The sequence below is a fragment of the Podarcis vaucheri genome (assembly GCF_965113315.1).
Source record: "Podarcis vaucheri genome assembly, chromosome: 8".
Classification (NCBI taxonomy): Eukaryota; Metazoa; Chordata; class Lepidosauria; order Squamata; family Lacertidae; genus Podarcis; species Podarcis vaucheri.
Genome location: NC_138766.1, coordinates 47183054 through 47199195, shown reverse-complemented (window position 1 = coordinate 47199195; position 16142 = coordinate 47183054). Strand labels below are relative to the sequence as shown.

The 16142-nt window shown below is 41.0% G+C and overlaps 1 protein-coding gene across 1 annotated transcript in view; it reads right to left on the bottom strand.

Moving 5' to 3' along the window:
- The window catches only part of LPIN2 (lipin 2), a 36514-nt gene that overhangs the window by 4992 nt on the left and 15380 nt on the right, over positions 1-16142 (bottom strand). Inside the window, exons 7-17 of the mRNA XM_082235167.1 lie at positions 13912-14248; positions 12686-12785; positions 9857-10044; positions 8571-8664; positions 8230-8299; positions 7459-7548; positions 6506-6585; positions 4858-4999; positions 3178-3326; positions 1869-1955; positions 93-245 (exon numbers count right to left, since the gene is read on the bottom strand). Coding sequence (XP_082091293.1) covers positions 93-245; positions 1869-1955; positions 3178-3326; positions 4858-4999; positions 6506-6585; positions 7459-7548; positions 8230-8299; positions 8571-8664; positions 9857-10044; positions 12686-12785; positions 13912-14248 — 1490 coding nt within the window. The remainder of the gene's footprint in view (positions 1-92; positions 246-1868; positions 1956-3177; positions 3327-4857; positions 5000-6505; positions 6586-7458; positions 7549-8229; positions 8300-8570; positions 8665-9856; positions 10045-12685; positions 12786-13911; positions 14249-16142) is intronic.

The window sequence follows — 16142 nt, the reverse complement described above, 5'->3', positions numbered from 1 at the left end:
ATGACAAAAAACACTTGTTTCACTCAGCTTCTTAAGTTATATTTCAAAATTCACCCCTTACAAAGATTGTTAGGGTGTTTTTGCTTACATACCTATGAAAAGCAGAGAACAAACTGCTAGGAGACAACATCAAGGGACCCCTGGGCAAGATCGTTCCTTTGTCATTAACCCAGTGCAAGTACCCTCTTGTCATGTCTGCCATTCCAATGGCACGAGCAGAGCAGTACAGAAACTTGTAGCCATTCCTAAGAATGAAATTCTATATTAGGAAGATCTCTCTTGATGTGGTAGACCATTCACACCAAGAAGTCACAGTCAGATCATACTGAATTGAAAAAGAGAAGGCAGCTATTCATGTTTTATAAAGCATTTAAGCAACTGGAAGGGAGAAGGGTGTGTTGACCCAAGGTCACATCAGAAACTAATGTGTCAGTGCAGACATCTTTAGGACTATATTCCAGGGGTGGGATACTGGAGCCAGCTGGCAACCTTCCCCACCACCTGAGGGCCAACTTTGGCAAATGGGTGAGGCACTGTGATGTCCTGTGACCCATTTCCTTTGTCCACATGATATGAAATCAAACTGGGCAAAGAGGCATGGCTTTGCAGGTGGTAATGATCCACTGCAAGCCCTGCTTTCAGCAGGGGACAGGTGTGCGTGGAAAATGTAATGGTAAAAGACAAAGTACAACAAAACAACAACACTTTCAAGTGTATTTAATGTTCTCTACAAAAATGGTTTGAACTGGTTTTGAATCTTTAGATGGTTCCAATTTCTCAAAACTCTGGTTACTAATTCAACTTTTATTCTCTTCCCCACACTCCCTGAAGCATTTAGGCTGCAACTCTTACTTGGAAATAATGCCCACTGTATACACACATTAAGATTGGGCTGTTTTAGTCTCCCTCAAAAACAGATAGACCTTGAAGCTTTTGATGTTGCTGCCATAGGCTTTCACTTTTCCATATCCCCCTTTCTGTGGTATTCATCTACTTGCTTGACTTCCACTTATTATTCCATATCCTCCAGCTGGTAGTCTGTCCATAGGGTGTGGCCCCTTGTGCTACTGCTGCTACTTCTCCTACTCCTCCTATATGTAATCTGCTTTGCCACTACCACCACAACTCATAGCTACTTCAATATGAACCAGGATCCTAGACTTGAGTCCATCTTTTTGGTACAGCCTTAATCTGCTAGTGATGCTAGTCGTATACCTCCAGGAGCACACAAGTCAGCAGAGGGGCCCTCTTTGATACCAGCAGCAGCTGTCACAAGGCGAAGAAGGGATGTACAAAAGAAAAAGTCCATGGGCAGGCTGCTTCTGCCTCCACTACTGGAACATGCAGGCAGCTATGAGAAATGGAAGGCAGAAAATCTGAAGATGGACAATGTTGTTGCTGCTGCTCAATCCCACAAATTTCAGCAGTAGCAGCCACTTAGAGGCATGCCCATTTCTTTTTGGTTGACATGAGGAGAAAGAGGAAACTGGAACCTTTCCTCTGGAGTCATTTGCCTGAAGTTTCCTTTGGTCTTTTTTTGTGCACCACAAGCTCTGCTCATGAACGCTAGGGGTTTGCAGCATACTGAAGAAAATAATGATAATGTGCTGAATTGGCCTACATTTGCCTCATGTCACATGTCTAACTTCTGTATTTTAATCCCTCTGTTATTTGAGTTTGAAATGTAACTTCTAAATAGGAAGGCAATGAGAATACAAATGCAGAATATACAGGATCATGAAATGCACCTTTGGTTAAAAGTGAAAAGTGTTGTGCAAGAATTCAAAACTTTAGATCTTTAGTTGTTAGTTGAATTAGCAAAATCAATTATTCCTATGTTTCGCAACTTTTACAAGCAAGGTACTTACTCATTAATGGAATGATAGAGCTTTGCAATACCCTGATGTGTCCAGTCTTTGCCAAGCTGTGGTAGGATCTGGCCTAAAGCATCAGACCTAAACCAGGAACGAGGGTTAGAAATAGAAGTAAGAGTGTGAATTGATGCTTTCTACATTAGGTATTAAAAGACCCTCCAGAGTTTTTTTCTGTGCCAATTTTTAAATACTTGCTGAAAACCTTTCTATTCTGCCAAGCCTATGCAGGCAATTTAACAATACAGTGGTACCTCAGGTTACATACGCTTCAGGTTACATACACTTCAGGTTACACACTCTGCTAACCCAGAAATAGTACCTCGGGTTAAGAACTTTGCTTCAGGATGAGAACAGAAATCGTACCGCAGCGGTGCGGTGTTAGCGGGAAGCCCCATTAGCTAAAGTGGTGCTTCAGGTTAAGAACAGTTTCAGGTTAAGAACAGACCTCCAGAACGAATTAAGTTCTTAACCTGAGGTACCACTGTACATAATTCAACAGTAGCTAATTGATGCCTGCTTAAAACTTTTTTGTAAGTTTTTTACAGTGGTACCTCACAAGACGAATGCCTCGCAAGATGGAAAACTCGCAAAACAAAAGGGTCTTTGGTTTTTTGAGTTGCTTCGCAAGACGATTTTCCCTATGGGCTTGCTTCGCAAGACGGAAACGTCTTGCAAGTTTGTTTCGTTTTTCTTAAAACCGTTAATACAGTTGCGACTTGACTTCAAGGAGCAACTCATAGCACGCGGTGTGGTAGCCTTTTTTGAGATTTTTGAAGACTTTGGTATTTTTGAAGCTTTTCCAAAACTTTTCCAACACCGTGCTTCGCAAGACGAAAAAAACCGCAAGACGAAAAAACTTGCGGAACGAATTAATTTCGTCTTGCGAGGCACCACTGTATTGTACAGCTTTGTGTTTAATTGATGTAAACGACATTTTATGACATGACAGTGTATAATTATTTCTTTAAACAAAGAAATATTCGCAACAACTCAAAGCCTACCTCTCTTTAGTAACTAAGTCAGCCTTCTCAAACCAGGAGCAGTCCAAATATTTTGGACTACAACTCACATCAGTCCTGGACAGCACAGATATTATGATGGGAGTTGTAGTCCATATCATCTAGCTCTTACCAGGTGTCAGAAAGCTGAATTCCTAATTTACTTTTCCCTACTTCTTACCAGGATTTAAGGAAAAGCATTGGTTTTCAGAACCAAGTCGCTGAGTAGTGTTCATCAGACACAAATAGATTTTGAACACATTGGTGCAGTGATTTAATAGAGGTAAAACTACACTACAGCTTACTTGGTTATTGTTCCATCAATATCTGAAATAATTATTTTGTCATTCCAGTTCCACAGATATATTGTCCCCGCACAACGGCAAGTTCCTTGATACTGGGTTGTAATGCTGAACACAACATCATTGGGGCCATCTCTTAGCTTCAGTTTTTCCTTTAAATTAAAGAGACACAATAATATATTAACCCAAAAAGATATTGTATTTCTCTGCCAAAATATTTTACATTTTAATGCTAATGTTAATAAAGATAGGATGCGGGTGGCACTGTGGTCTAAACCACCAACCCTCTTTGGACTTGCTGATGGTAAGGTTAGCAGTTCAAATTTGCACAATGGGGTGAGCTCCCATTGCTCTGTCCCACCTCCTGCCAACCTAGCAGTTCAAAAGCATACCAGCGTGACAGATAAGTACCACTGCAATGGGAAGGTAAATGGCATTTCCGTACACTCTGGCACTTGTCACGGTGTTCCATGCGCCAGAAGCGGTTTAGTCACGCTGGATACATGACCCATAAAAGCTGCAGACAAACACCAGCTCCCTTGGCCTGAAAAGCGGAGGTGAGAACCGCACCCCATAGTCAAAATTTGATTGGACTTAACTGTCCAGGGGTCCTTTACCCAATATAGATAGTGCACTGAATTTCATCAACTCTGGATTATTTTTTTAAATGCAGTAGTATATAGAGTAGCTACCAGCTTTGCCTACAAATTAGATAAACCAGATGTAATGAAGAAAGCATGTTACCACTGATCATGTAGTCAGCATACAGGATTAGATACAAGTCTTACGTCAGCACAATGTAACAAGTGATAGCAAAGTTTGCCTACTCTAGACTAGATTATGAACCATGATTCCACACCAAGGTGGAAGTAAAGGCACTGTCATCCCATTACATGAAATGCATTCGTAAATTTGGGGAATGAAGTAAGAGTTCATCTGAATGGCACAACTTACTGAAATCTGCATTTAACCATCTGTGCATTGTAGATAAGCTCTTTTCTACAGCAGCATGAGAGTTATGTTTGGTGACTGGTAGAAAATATAAAATAGTAAAGCAAATAATAAATCTAATAAACCATGAGTGGTAGTCAAGGCCTTTTCTTGGCTTACTATTAGTGGTTTGTTTGGAGAGAAATAAACTTTGAGTTTGGATCCAGATGACACAATAAGGTAGGCCATGACTAGTTTTTTGGGAGTGCAGCAACAGCAGGAGGATAGGAGTGAAGTATCCAGTATGTCAGCACCATGCACAAACACACTGTTCATCCACATTGAACTATGGTTCAGTTTATTACGTGATGTGCAAACCAAGCCACTATCCATTGAGAAAGGGATAACGGATTCCCCCACCATGACCATGACACAGTTTAGAAAGAAAAGGATAGGGGGAAACAATGATTTCATGTTTACTATAATGCGTGATCATCTCTCTCCATGACCCAGATCCAAAGAAATCTTAGCAACACTGAGCCAAAATTATGGAAATTAGGGAGTGTTCCAGAGCAGGAGGATTTATTTAGGAGTTGCAAAAATTGATCTAAACACAGTTCACAGAACTGGTTTATTAATAACAACAGAGAAACAGATTTCAGCAAGGGGAGCCTTTTCTCTCTCAACCACTCTTGTCATTTCCCCCCTAACTACTTAAAATCATCAATATGTTTACAGAATTTGACCACTTACAATTTGATCTGAAGACAATCTAAGTGACTTTTTGTAAGATGTAGCATTCCCATGGCTTGGAAGTGAAACGGAATCTATTTTTAAGGTTTCTTTTAGTTCCTGGGATCCTTCATCATCCGTTGAAGATTCATCACCTGTAGGCCTAAAACAATATAAGCACAGTAAGCAATAAGAAATGTTGTACATTTCACAGATTATTTCAAGAGATCCAAGCATTCTAAAGCACGTTAAGCCATTCTGAGAAGGAGCAGCATTTTCTAGACTGGGTGGGAGAAAATTAGGAAACCCTATCATCAGGGTTGTGCTTTGTTTTTTAAGCTTAATGGTTTCCCATTTTAGTGACAGAACAGATGGATTTATGCTAAATAAAGGTAAGTATACAGCATGCTGACTATTTCATGCTTACAATGCAAGCAATATACAGTGATACCTCGGGTTACATATGCTTCAGGTTACATACGCTTCAGGTTACAGACTCCGCTAACCCAGAAATAGTACCTCGGGTTAAGAACTTTGTTTCAGGATGAGAACAGAAATTGTGCTCCGGCGGCGTGGCAGCAGCAGGAGGCCCCGTTAGCTAAAGTGGTGCTTCAGGTTAAGAACGGTTTCAGGTTAAGAACAGACCTCCGGAACGAATTAAGTACGTAACCAGAGGTACCACTGTAACTATATTTATGAACCTTTAACAAGATATATTCAAAATAAAAAAATTCCTTCCAGTAGCACCTTAAAGACCAACTAAGTTAGTTCTTGGTATGAGCTTTCGTGTGCATGCACACTTCTTCAGAAAGAAGATGCTAGAGATGCCATGCACACGTTCTGAAGAAGTGTGCATGCACACGAAAGCTCATACCAAGAACTAACTTAGTTGGTCTTTAAGGTGCTACTGGAAGGAATTTTTTTATTTTGACTATGGCAGACCAACACGGCTACCTATCTACTACTAAGATATATTCAGTCTCTGATGTATTCAGATCTTTTCAGTTAGCACAGGTATTTTCCCACATCATCAAGTCAGACAAAACCTCCCCTTTCTGAACAATTTTAGCTGTTGGGACAACAGGCAGACATAATTTTTTATTTCATCCTAGTTTTAATGCTTTCCCGTCAATACAGAACATTTTGAAGCTTACAAAGCAGATGGTGCATTTATGCAGCATCATAATTTCTTAAACTGGATTCTAGTTTTGTGTGACATACACATACACCCCACCAGTCCTGGTCATATTTCTGTTCTGCATTGATGAAGTATCATAAGAAACTGCTTTATATCAAGTCAGGCCATTGGTTCATCAAAGTCAGAATTGTTTGTGACAAGGGTGTGGAACCTGTGACCTTCGAGATGTTGTTGGACTGCAAATCCCATAATCCCTGACATGCTGACAGGGACTAATGGGAGCTAGACTCCAACAACATTAGGAAGATCACAGGTTCCCTAGCCCTGGTCCACACTGTCAGAAGCTTTCTGGTGTTTGACAGGAGTCTTCCATCCCCACCTAGAGATGCCAGCAATTGAACCTGGAAACTATTGCATGAAGAACATGTGCTCTGAGTCACGAGCCCTTCCCAGATCACCCAGTAGCAAATTTCTATTCTTTTCTTCTAAAGGTCAGCTGTTCACTCTAAGCACAACTTGTTTAAAACATACCGGCTTTCAACTTGTTCCTTTGTGGCTGTTGATAGGTCGCCTTTTGGAGCTTCAGATTTTCCCTCCTTAGCTTCTGGAAGCTAATATATGAAAAGTACATAAAGACTTCATCAACATAGGTCATATTTTGCACTTTCACCTGATCAGAAAGAAAAGCTTGTAGTATCTCTAATTCAAATATCAACCTAGTTGTAAAAAGGTGCAGCAGGACTGAAATATTATTATTCAAATTATTTGAAGCCTTCTTCACAGGAGTGTTATTTCATTCACCTCATTTTTAAAATATAACAATTGTTTACTATAAAGTGAGAATGCAGTATTATTAATCTCCTAACCCAAGACCAGATGGCAACAATAACTGAACAGGCTCCCAAATCACTGCAAGATAACAAGTTCTAAATTAATAATGAAAAATGTAAGGTTGTGTTGTTTGGCCAGGATAGGTAAAATTTTAAAAAGGATTATGCAGTTGGGAAACAAACAAACAAAAGCAGAATAAATGGTATAATTAGATTTCTGTACTAGAGCATCCTCCTCATAATTGATAATAATTGCTGGTTTTAATGTATGTGTGCTTTAGGTTATTTCAATCAGAGAGGAAATAAAACAAAAAATCAACAAAGACTGAAGAAATTCAACCATGGAGCCTGTACACAAGGCAGAACTAAATGTTGTAGAAACCAAAAGTTGAGTTTCCCTGTGCCCAATAAGATAGAGTACAACTCTATCTATACCCTGAGACCTCCGGGTGTAGGGCGGTATATAAATTCAATAAATAAAATAAATAATTAAAACCATGGATGGAGGATCTGTCTATTTTGATTTCTCTCAGTTTTGCCAACCTTAGTTCGGTTCACTCCATTTCAGGTTTCAAATATTCTTTTAAAGTCCACATGAATATTCATATGCACTTCTCCTTATGCACACCGTTTTTTTAGTGAGTTTTATTTTACCTGTTTGACCAAGCTGTCCTTCTTACGCCAGAACCACCATCTTCCAGACTTCTTCGGCATTTTATCCTTAATCCAGGATTCAACTGTAGCCTAATAAACATATGAAATCAGTGTACATCTACAAGGTTGCCATCCAGTTCTAACATGTATAATGGTATCTCATGTGTGCTTATCCATTGCTTGGTTATGCTAAATCTCTGAAATGTTATGTGCTTCCATCATGACTATGCAGGAATGTACTTAGTTCAGCACAATTAAGTTATGGGAGAGCTGTACTCTCTTCATGAAATGGCTTCTCCCTATGGTAAAAAGGCTACCTCAGAGAACAGCTCACTACAGCTACCACTGCCTGGCCCAAGTTCCATTAAGGCTGTATTGCAGGACACCCTTGGCAAACTAATACCTGCCAATAATTTCTTATGGAGTGCTCTGACTTAGCAGATGCCTCCTTCCCAGCTCATTAGAAAAAAATCACTGGATTAGGAGGGGTGGGGACCAAACCACAGTAGCAGAAGTGTTGTACCTTGGAACTTGGGAGCAACATACTAGTGTTTCTCACACAGCTGTTTGCCAGGCTCATGCTTTTCCCTTCACAAAGCTAGAAGACATCCCAAATACCCAAATTACTAAGCTTTGCTTCCTCCATAACTCTGCCATGAGAAGCCTTGGACAAGTAGGGGACAGGGCCTCTGCCACTCTACTCTGCTTCTGTGGCCCAAAATGGATAGCCTAGTTTAATATATTTCTGAGTATTTGCTGGTATTAGATTACCTGTGGCAAGCTCTTGTGGAACACCTGCAAGCTGAGAATCATGGGAGCAGCCAATGCCCAATTATAATACCTGCGTATATAGAGAAAGTTACTCATTATGAATGTTACAAAATGCATAGCATGATAAATATGCCACATACTCTTTATTGTAAACATAAAACAGCCTCACGGCAGTGCTAAAAAACTTTGGTATGAATCCTACATTATATGCTGCTAACAGGCAAGAATTACTCACAGAAGTTGGGTTTTAAATTTTAAAGAATGACAGCGACAATACAGATGAACCAGACAAAATTATTATTAAATAGCATAGGAAAAATAGGAGATTTGAGGATTGTTACCTGTTGTATATTCTTATTACCAAATTAGGATTGTCTATGAGTCCTGGGTTTTCAGCAAATTCATGGTAAGTAATGATATGCTCCATGAATTTTTCTGCAACACAATGACATTTTATCAGATAATTAAAGCATGTTTGTTATTAGCTTAACCTAGTCCTTCTTGTATAAAAGAATTATGAATTTTTCAAATGAATGCATCTTCATTAAATGAGGGTGTAAAATCCTGATTAAGCATGTGGTTGCCTGACTCCCCACCCCCACTCAAAGCCCCAGATCACCTGGATCCAACTCCAGGTGATCAAGGGCTGCTTTGATCTGCTCTGGACAACTCCTGGATCAACCTGGACCTGCAATTTGTCTAGAGCCTGTGTGCAGCCTGATTAAGAGTTCTGTAGAACTCAAAAGCTTGCACACTGTGTTGTGGTTCAACACTGCCATTTCTACTTTATGCAGAATATAGTTATAGGTGTGATGGACCAAGAGGAGCTATTGCTACAAGGAAACAATTTCTGGGGCCATGTCTTTCTTTTTACTCATGCTTTGTATATCCATGGTTAACATGTGGAAGAATTCAAAGTCAAGATACTAAGAAGCCAGATGTCAGTGGTTAATCTGCTGCTTTTTAAATGTCAATAAAGCAATTCCAAAGAAGTTCAGTGGTGAACTTCTGCTTATTAAAATGGCAGTTTGTTTTCTATGCAGCACCATTTGCTTCCAAACTAACTGACTGCCCTACATGCACATCTGCTTAGCACCAGTTCCCTGATAACCTTGCTAAAAGTGCAAAAGTAAGTCTGGAACACAAGTTTCTTTCAATACTTACTTGCCCAGTTGTCTTGTACTAACGGTGTTTGTGCACAAGTGGAAATCACTTCTGCTAATGCAGACATGGGCCCCTGCTTTTCACTCAACCCTCCATCCAACCCAATGCAGCCCCCTGTGGTTCCAGAGAGTTCCCCAACCCTCATCTCAATCAAACTGAGCAACAATAATGGCAACGGCAAGTTCTTAAAGCACTTCAGGGTTTTGAAGCTCTCTGTTACATTGAAAGCAGGACTTCCACAAAAGAGCCAATAGCAGATATGGCCTGACATTTGACATATGGTGCATCTCAGCAGGAAATTACACTCAGGAAGACAGCTTCCTGCCTAGCTTTAGAAAAACACATGGTGGCACATATGTTATAATTTGAGCCTGCACATTGAGATAAGTGCTTCCTATAGGGCAAAGTTATATAAAATACAGACATCAAGAGTTTATTAAAAACAAGGCTGATTATTGCATACCTTTTGATATCTCCCCATTTTCACTAAGACCTCCACAAAGGGATAATGTGACATCAGGCAAGTCCATTGCAGAATCAGACATACACTCTGTACCACTATCTGCAGCAGCACTTCCCACCGATTGTGGTGACTGAGAACCCGACAGCGTGTCAGACTCCAGCCATTGTCTGGTACCTGGATCAGAGTCACTGAAGACAAGAAAAACAAAACATGTGCATATGATTCGTTGCGCTCACATAGTACCCTTCCTTCTAAAGTAGTCCAGGGCAGGTCACAACATGATAAAACACAATGAATCTCAGAATAAGGAAAACTTCTTAACAAAAAGCAAATTAGTCTGACACGGAAGGCAGCTGTTGGACTTCAGAAGTGTATCTGTCTCCCAAAATATAGTTTTTATACACAAACAAGGATACAGTGGTACCTCTGGTTACATACGCTTCAGGTTACAGACTCTGCTAACCCAGAAATAGTGCTTCAGGTTAAGAACTTTGCTTCAGGATAAGAACAGAAATCGCATGGCGGCGGCACGGCAGCAGTGGGAGGCCCCATTAGCTAAAGTGGTGCTTCAGGTTAAGAACAGTTTCAGGTTAAGAATAGACCTCTGGAACGAATTAAGTACTTAACTCGAGGTACCACTGTATACTGTACAGTTGATTATCCATAAGAAATTTCTGGAAAGTGTTCATAACTTGTTGCTGTTGCTATTTTTAATGTTGATAATGTTGTAAGAATGTAAGAAGCCCATTTAGTGAACTGCTCCCTCCATCAGGGACCACTCAGATGGCAAGAAAGGCACGACCACAGCCATTACCTCTTGTTTTTCTCCACCTATTTGATGATCAGAAATGTACTGCTTCTGAACATGGAAGCTCCATGGTTAAGTTATGCAGTTCTTAGGCTTTTCCTCCATGAAGTGCCCTCCTTCTCAAGTCATCAATTATCTCTGCCATCTCTGCAGCATGAGCTGCTGCCAGAAAGCCACTTTGCCCTGAGTGAGTTCCACTTCTGGCACAGTGCACAATGAAGTAGGTTTTTTTCCTTTTTCAGCACATGCTGACTTTCTGCAATTGGCTTTTAGCACACAATATCAACACCAAATAGAGACAAGCATGGCAGTGATGTGCTAAAAATCCAACCAATATGTAACTCAGCATGACCCAGCAATAATCATAAAACCATCCCAGGGTTACGTTAAATAGGCCTGGAGAAAAGTGCAGCCAAAGTATTCTTAGGCAGCCCTCCCTATTGACAGGAAATCACAGGATAACATAAACTGGAGATTATCACTGTAGCATGAACAATGCCCTGTATGTAAATTACATGCTACGTGAGGAAAGGAGAGAGAGACGGAACAGTTACATGGTTTAGGCATGACACATTCTCTGTAAAACACAGATATATACACACCAACACACCAATTCTATCAATTATAACAGGAGAGAAGCCTCAGGATCAGAGGCCAGATGAATTTCTATCCGACTTCCAAGACTTCCTCTCCAAGCCACATCCCTCACCCACACCCTAGAGTGCTTTTGCCTGGCTGAATGTGTCCTTAAAGAGTGAAGATGCCTCTTTTTTGGCTGTGTGGAAGATGAAGAAAGATATACATGTGTACTGAGTCCCCTGACATGTGGCTGAAATGTAACATATTGTAGAAATTTAAGGGTTATATTTATTGCTCTGCCTGTTTTCTCCCCTTCCCCTGCCCAACACTGTAAGACTACCCACAAGGGAATATGGTCCTTGGACTGAAAAAAGACCCCCCACCCTCTCCCCCAACCAACATAATGAAAAACAACCAACTTAAATATTGGAGGAGGAGGAGGAGGAGACTTATGTCACATTTGTGCAGTGTCAGCAGGCAGCAAGTGGCAGAATAGGTTCCACCCTGTCTAGCTCCCCCTGGCTGTCCCCACATACTGCAGTTTCCCCCTCAATTTCCCTGCGCCTCTGAAGATAATGTAATTTTGATTAATAAAGGTTGCCAGGAGCCTCCAATGCTGTGCCTGCTGCCAGCACTTCCAGATATGGTTGTTGGCTTCTGCTGTGTTCTGGCACGCTGCAAGAGAACCAGTGCTCAGGGACCCCACTGCTTTAAGCACACGCAGCATAACAGAAGCTAACAGAGACTCCGGAACGCTGACAGTGGCAGGCTCCTTCCCCATGTCCCAAGTGGGCTGGTGGGCAGTGGGGAGGGGCAAGGCGAGCAGCCAGGCAGGCTGACTCATGATAGGACTGGCCTGTGAAGGAGAGGTTTGAGGGAAGAGTGAGAGAAAAGGCGGTCTTTCTGTCAAGTTCCTGCGACACACTGTGCTCTGTTGACAACAGCACCCACCAGGGCTCTTTTTAAAAAGTCTCAGAAAAGTGGTTAGGGGGGCTTGGCTTTCAAAGTACAATTGTTAACATGGGAAAATTAAACTAGAAAGGGGTTTAGAAACACTTCTCCATTATATGTACCTAACAGCGTTGGATTGTAAAAACGCTTTTTTAAAAAGCCCATTATAGAGCTCTCAATGCAATTTTACACTGACGATTTTACATTGCTCTACAGCACCCTCTGGTGTCACATGCTTATAACGCGTTTATAATGTTTTAACTGACAAGTATAGATTAGTTCCGTGTGGCTGAGTAAGAGGTGGGGGCAGGGAGAAGATTAAACAAAATTTTTACAACTATCTTATTTTTAAGACTTTTCTCTTACATGAAAAAGGGAAAACAAACAGGGGAACAATGACTGATTTAAAGAAATACACATTACTTGCATGTTTTACTGTGAAATATCTGTGTGTTCTGTCAGTTATCTGTGTGTTGTCAATTAAGAAATACCTTTTGGGAAAATAAAGAGCAGCAACTTCAGGTTCCAAAGCTGTCAGGTCATCCAAATATATGTCATCAGGCCCTTGGTGATGACTTCTCTTATGTATCCCTTTAAAAAAAAAAGGTATTCATTTAGGACAATTAATTAATGTATTTTAAAGGAGACTGCAGCCTCCACATAAAAGTTGCTTCCCATTAAAAGTTAATCAAAGAGCCATGCAAGACATCTCAACTGAATTCTGAGTCATTCCTTCCTATCCTAGGAGTCTCCTATATCCCATTTCCATTCCTCTACAGCAGTGTTGGCCAAACTTGGCCCTCCAGCTGTTTTGGGACTACAATTCCTATCATGCCTGACCACTGGTCCTGTTAGCTAGAGATGATGGGAGTTGTAGTCCAAAAACAGCTGGAGGGCCAAGTTTGGCCAACACTGCTCTATAGGAAAGGGCCATAGTTCAGTGGAAGAGCATCTGCTTTGTCCTGAGAGGGTCCCAGCTTCAATCACCAGCATCTCCAGGAAGGGTTGGGAGAGACTCTTGTCTGAAACCCTGGGGTGACACTGCCAGTCCATGTGAACAATACTGAGCTACACTGACCAATAGTCTTGACTCGGTATAAGGCAGCTTCCTATGTTCCTCTAGTGAGACTTTTGGAGGGGCACAGCAAGGTGTAAGGGAGAGGAAGACACACTCAAGTCCTCTTCTGTGAACTTCCTTCCATTTATATAATTACAATACAAGCTACTTTTAGGGGCACTTTTACCCATTCTGCTGAAATTGGCTTTCAGACCATTTAAGCTGTTTAAATATATGTGCTAAAAGACAAGACAGAACCACCACCACCCCCGAAAAGATCTGAAGGCAGCCCTGTTTAGGGAAGTTTTTAATGTTTGACAGACTTCTGTATTTTAATATTTTGTTGGAAGCCAGATGGGCGGGGTATAAAAAATAAATTATTATTATTATTATGAATCAAAATAACATTTTACATAATGTAATTTTATCAGCTGCATTACAGATGAAGTAACATAAATGATTTAAGCTTCATTTGTGAAACTTAAAACTTTGTGTATGAACCAGAAATTTTAAGTTATTTACTACAGTATTATTCTACATGAACAGCTGCAAGCAGGACTAGCAAACATATTTGTTACTTATCTCTTGAAAAATGGTTAAATATGTGGAATCTGTGGTAAAAGAGAACAACACTTTATCAGGTAATTAAAAATATGTTACCTTTTTTCTTTGATGGGGAATCAAGTTTTGCTGGTGGTTTAGTTTCTGTCGGAGAATCTATCAATGGACTGGGAAGAGTATCAGAATCTAATGCCAATGAACCTTGAAGAATGTCCAAAATTGGTTCTGTGGCTGTAGAAGCAAGTCTCTCTTTAATATCTAGCTTCTTAAGTAGATGGTGTGTTCTTGGTTCAGGCTTTACTACTGTACAAACAGAATCATTCACCAAAATTCCATCTTCAGCTGCATCACTGCTGGATATTACTCTGAAATGCGTCTTCTCTGATGGAGTGATTGTAACTGTTCTGGGATGTTCCAATTTTTCCTTCTTGCTTATCTGAAAAGAAAGCACCATTTTAAAACAATAATGCTTTGATCTCATTCATCATCGGCATGATTCAGTTCCAACAGCTTAAAGTGGTTCTAATTTAGCATTTCAGTAAAGCTTGTGTCCCACCCTCCTCCAGAATTCAGAAGTGTGTGTGTGTGTTAGATCAACAGAAGTCCACCTCAACTGAAGAGTTTTTGCATCCTTACGGCACCTGATTTTCCAAATATAAAACAAGACTCTGCAATGTCAATGGGCAGCATAGTTGCTAGACAAACGTGGAAAGATGTACCAATTGTTTGCACATTAAGCCAGCCTTGCAAATCACTCCACAAAACTTACACACTCCCAAGCATTAGGGAGCTTCTTATAATGCTGTGGTCAAGTTGCTGGCACCCATCTGTCTAGAGAGACCATGGAGTGAAGTCTGGGGGTGAAGTCAAACTGCTGCATTAGCAGCATCAAAGTACACCTCCTCAGGGTGCAAGCCTGGGCCATAATGTGTATGGAGGTCCTGGGCTGCCCAGACAACAAGATCCCTATCTCAGCCTTGCTGATGTGGTCCAAAAGAATTGAGAGCAATATGTTTGGCACCAGCTTGGCTGCAGGAGTTTCTGAAAGGAGGTGTACAAGACACCATTCAACTGTCTTAGGGACTCCACTTTTGAGTAGGGTTTACTCCTTAGCCTTTTCTTCTCCCAAGAAATCACACAAGGCAGCAGAGGCTTAGGATCAGAGTTTTCCTAGATGGGGCAACTTCCCCTCTGCACCTCACTTCCCTCTATAGCATGTGCAGAAACTATCTTCCTGACAGTTGGACTCATTATTGGGGTTGTCCACTCAATCCACTAGAGCCCGTTTTGGCATGCAGGGAAGTCCCTAACTCATCGAGGGTCCAAGACCCATCGGCTACCCTCTCCTGGTTTAGACGGCCAGTCCAAGCTCTTTCTAAGGGTGTGGCTGCTGTCACATGCTGACAGCTTTTGGGTGTCACTGGTGAGAGTTGAGAGCAGGGTGCTGAGCAAACCATGGTCATGGTCACACCAACATTCTGGTGAAGTCCGGTTTGTCAGTAGGTAGCAGGAGGAACTATTAAGTTGCCCCACCCTTGGAGACTGATGGAATCTGATGGATGCCTAAATGCTCTAGAGGTTTCTTGTCAGTTTCCAGCTGACAGGCCTGGCACTGCTGTTGAATCTAGTGTTTCACAATGGACTGGCTCATGACAGGATTGCTCCCAAGCAAATTTCAGCTAGACTATGACTGAACACAAGGAAGAACAAAATATTGTGCGTATTTTGTGATCGTGATGGTGGCACAGTGTGCTCACTTTTGTGACACCACTGCGTCTCCTCATATAGCAAAATCCAGTAGAGCTCTTCCAGGTGGTAAATACATATTAAAAAATCATTCTGCGACACATTTGCAAAGCACTTTTGGGGATAAAATCCATCCTATTCACAGTGAACTAGACATTGATGCTAATACTGGTCTGTTGGAACAGGCTACTTCAGACACAGGTTTAACCTTCATTAACAATGGTACCCAAGCCACTTAGGCACAGTCAACCATAAGAAAAGGAAGCACTTTTCAGAATACCGAGAACAGGAAACACATCACATACAAAATATAAATTGATTTACATTATTCCATAATGCACATCAGATACAAAATATGGCAGTGCCTCCTAACAGCACCCATCCATGAAATGAATGGTTGCTTGCAGTTTCTATATTTTTTAAAAATTAAAAAAAATCTGGACCTTCAAGGCAGAATAGGAAAATGATTCATCTGGACTGCAAACTATCATCAAATGTGACACAAAATCCAACACTAGCTGCCCATGATCTACACACCACCAAGCGTTAATGATGTAGGTGTTTTTACATTGTAACACTAACCA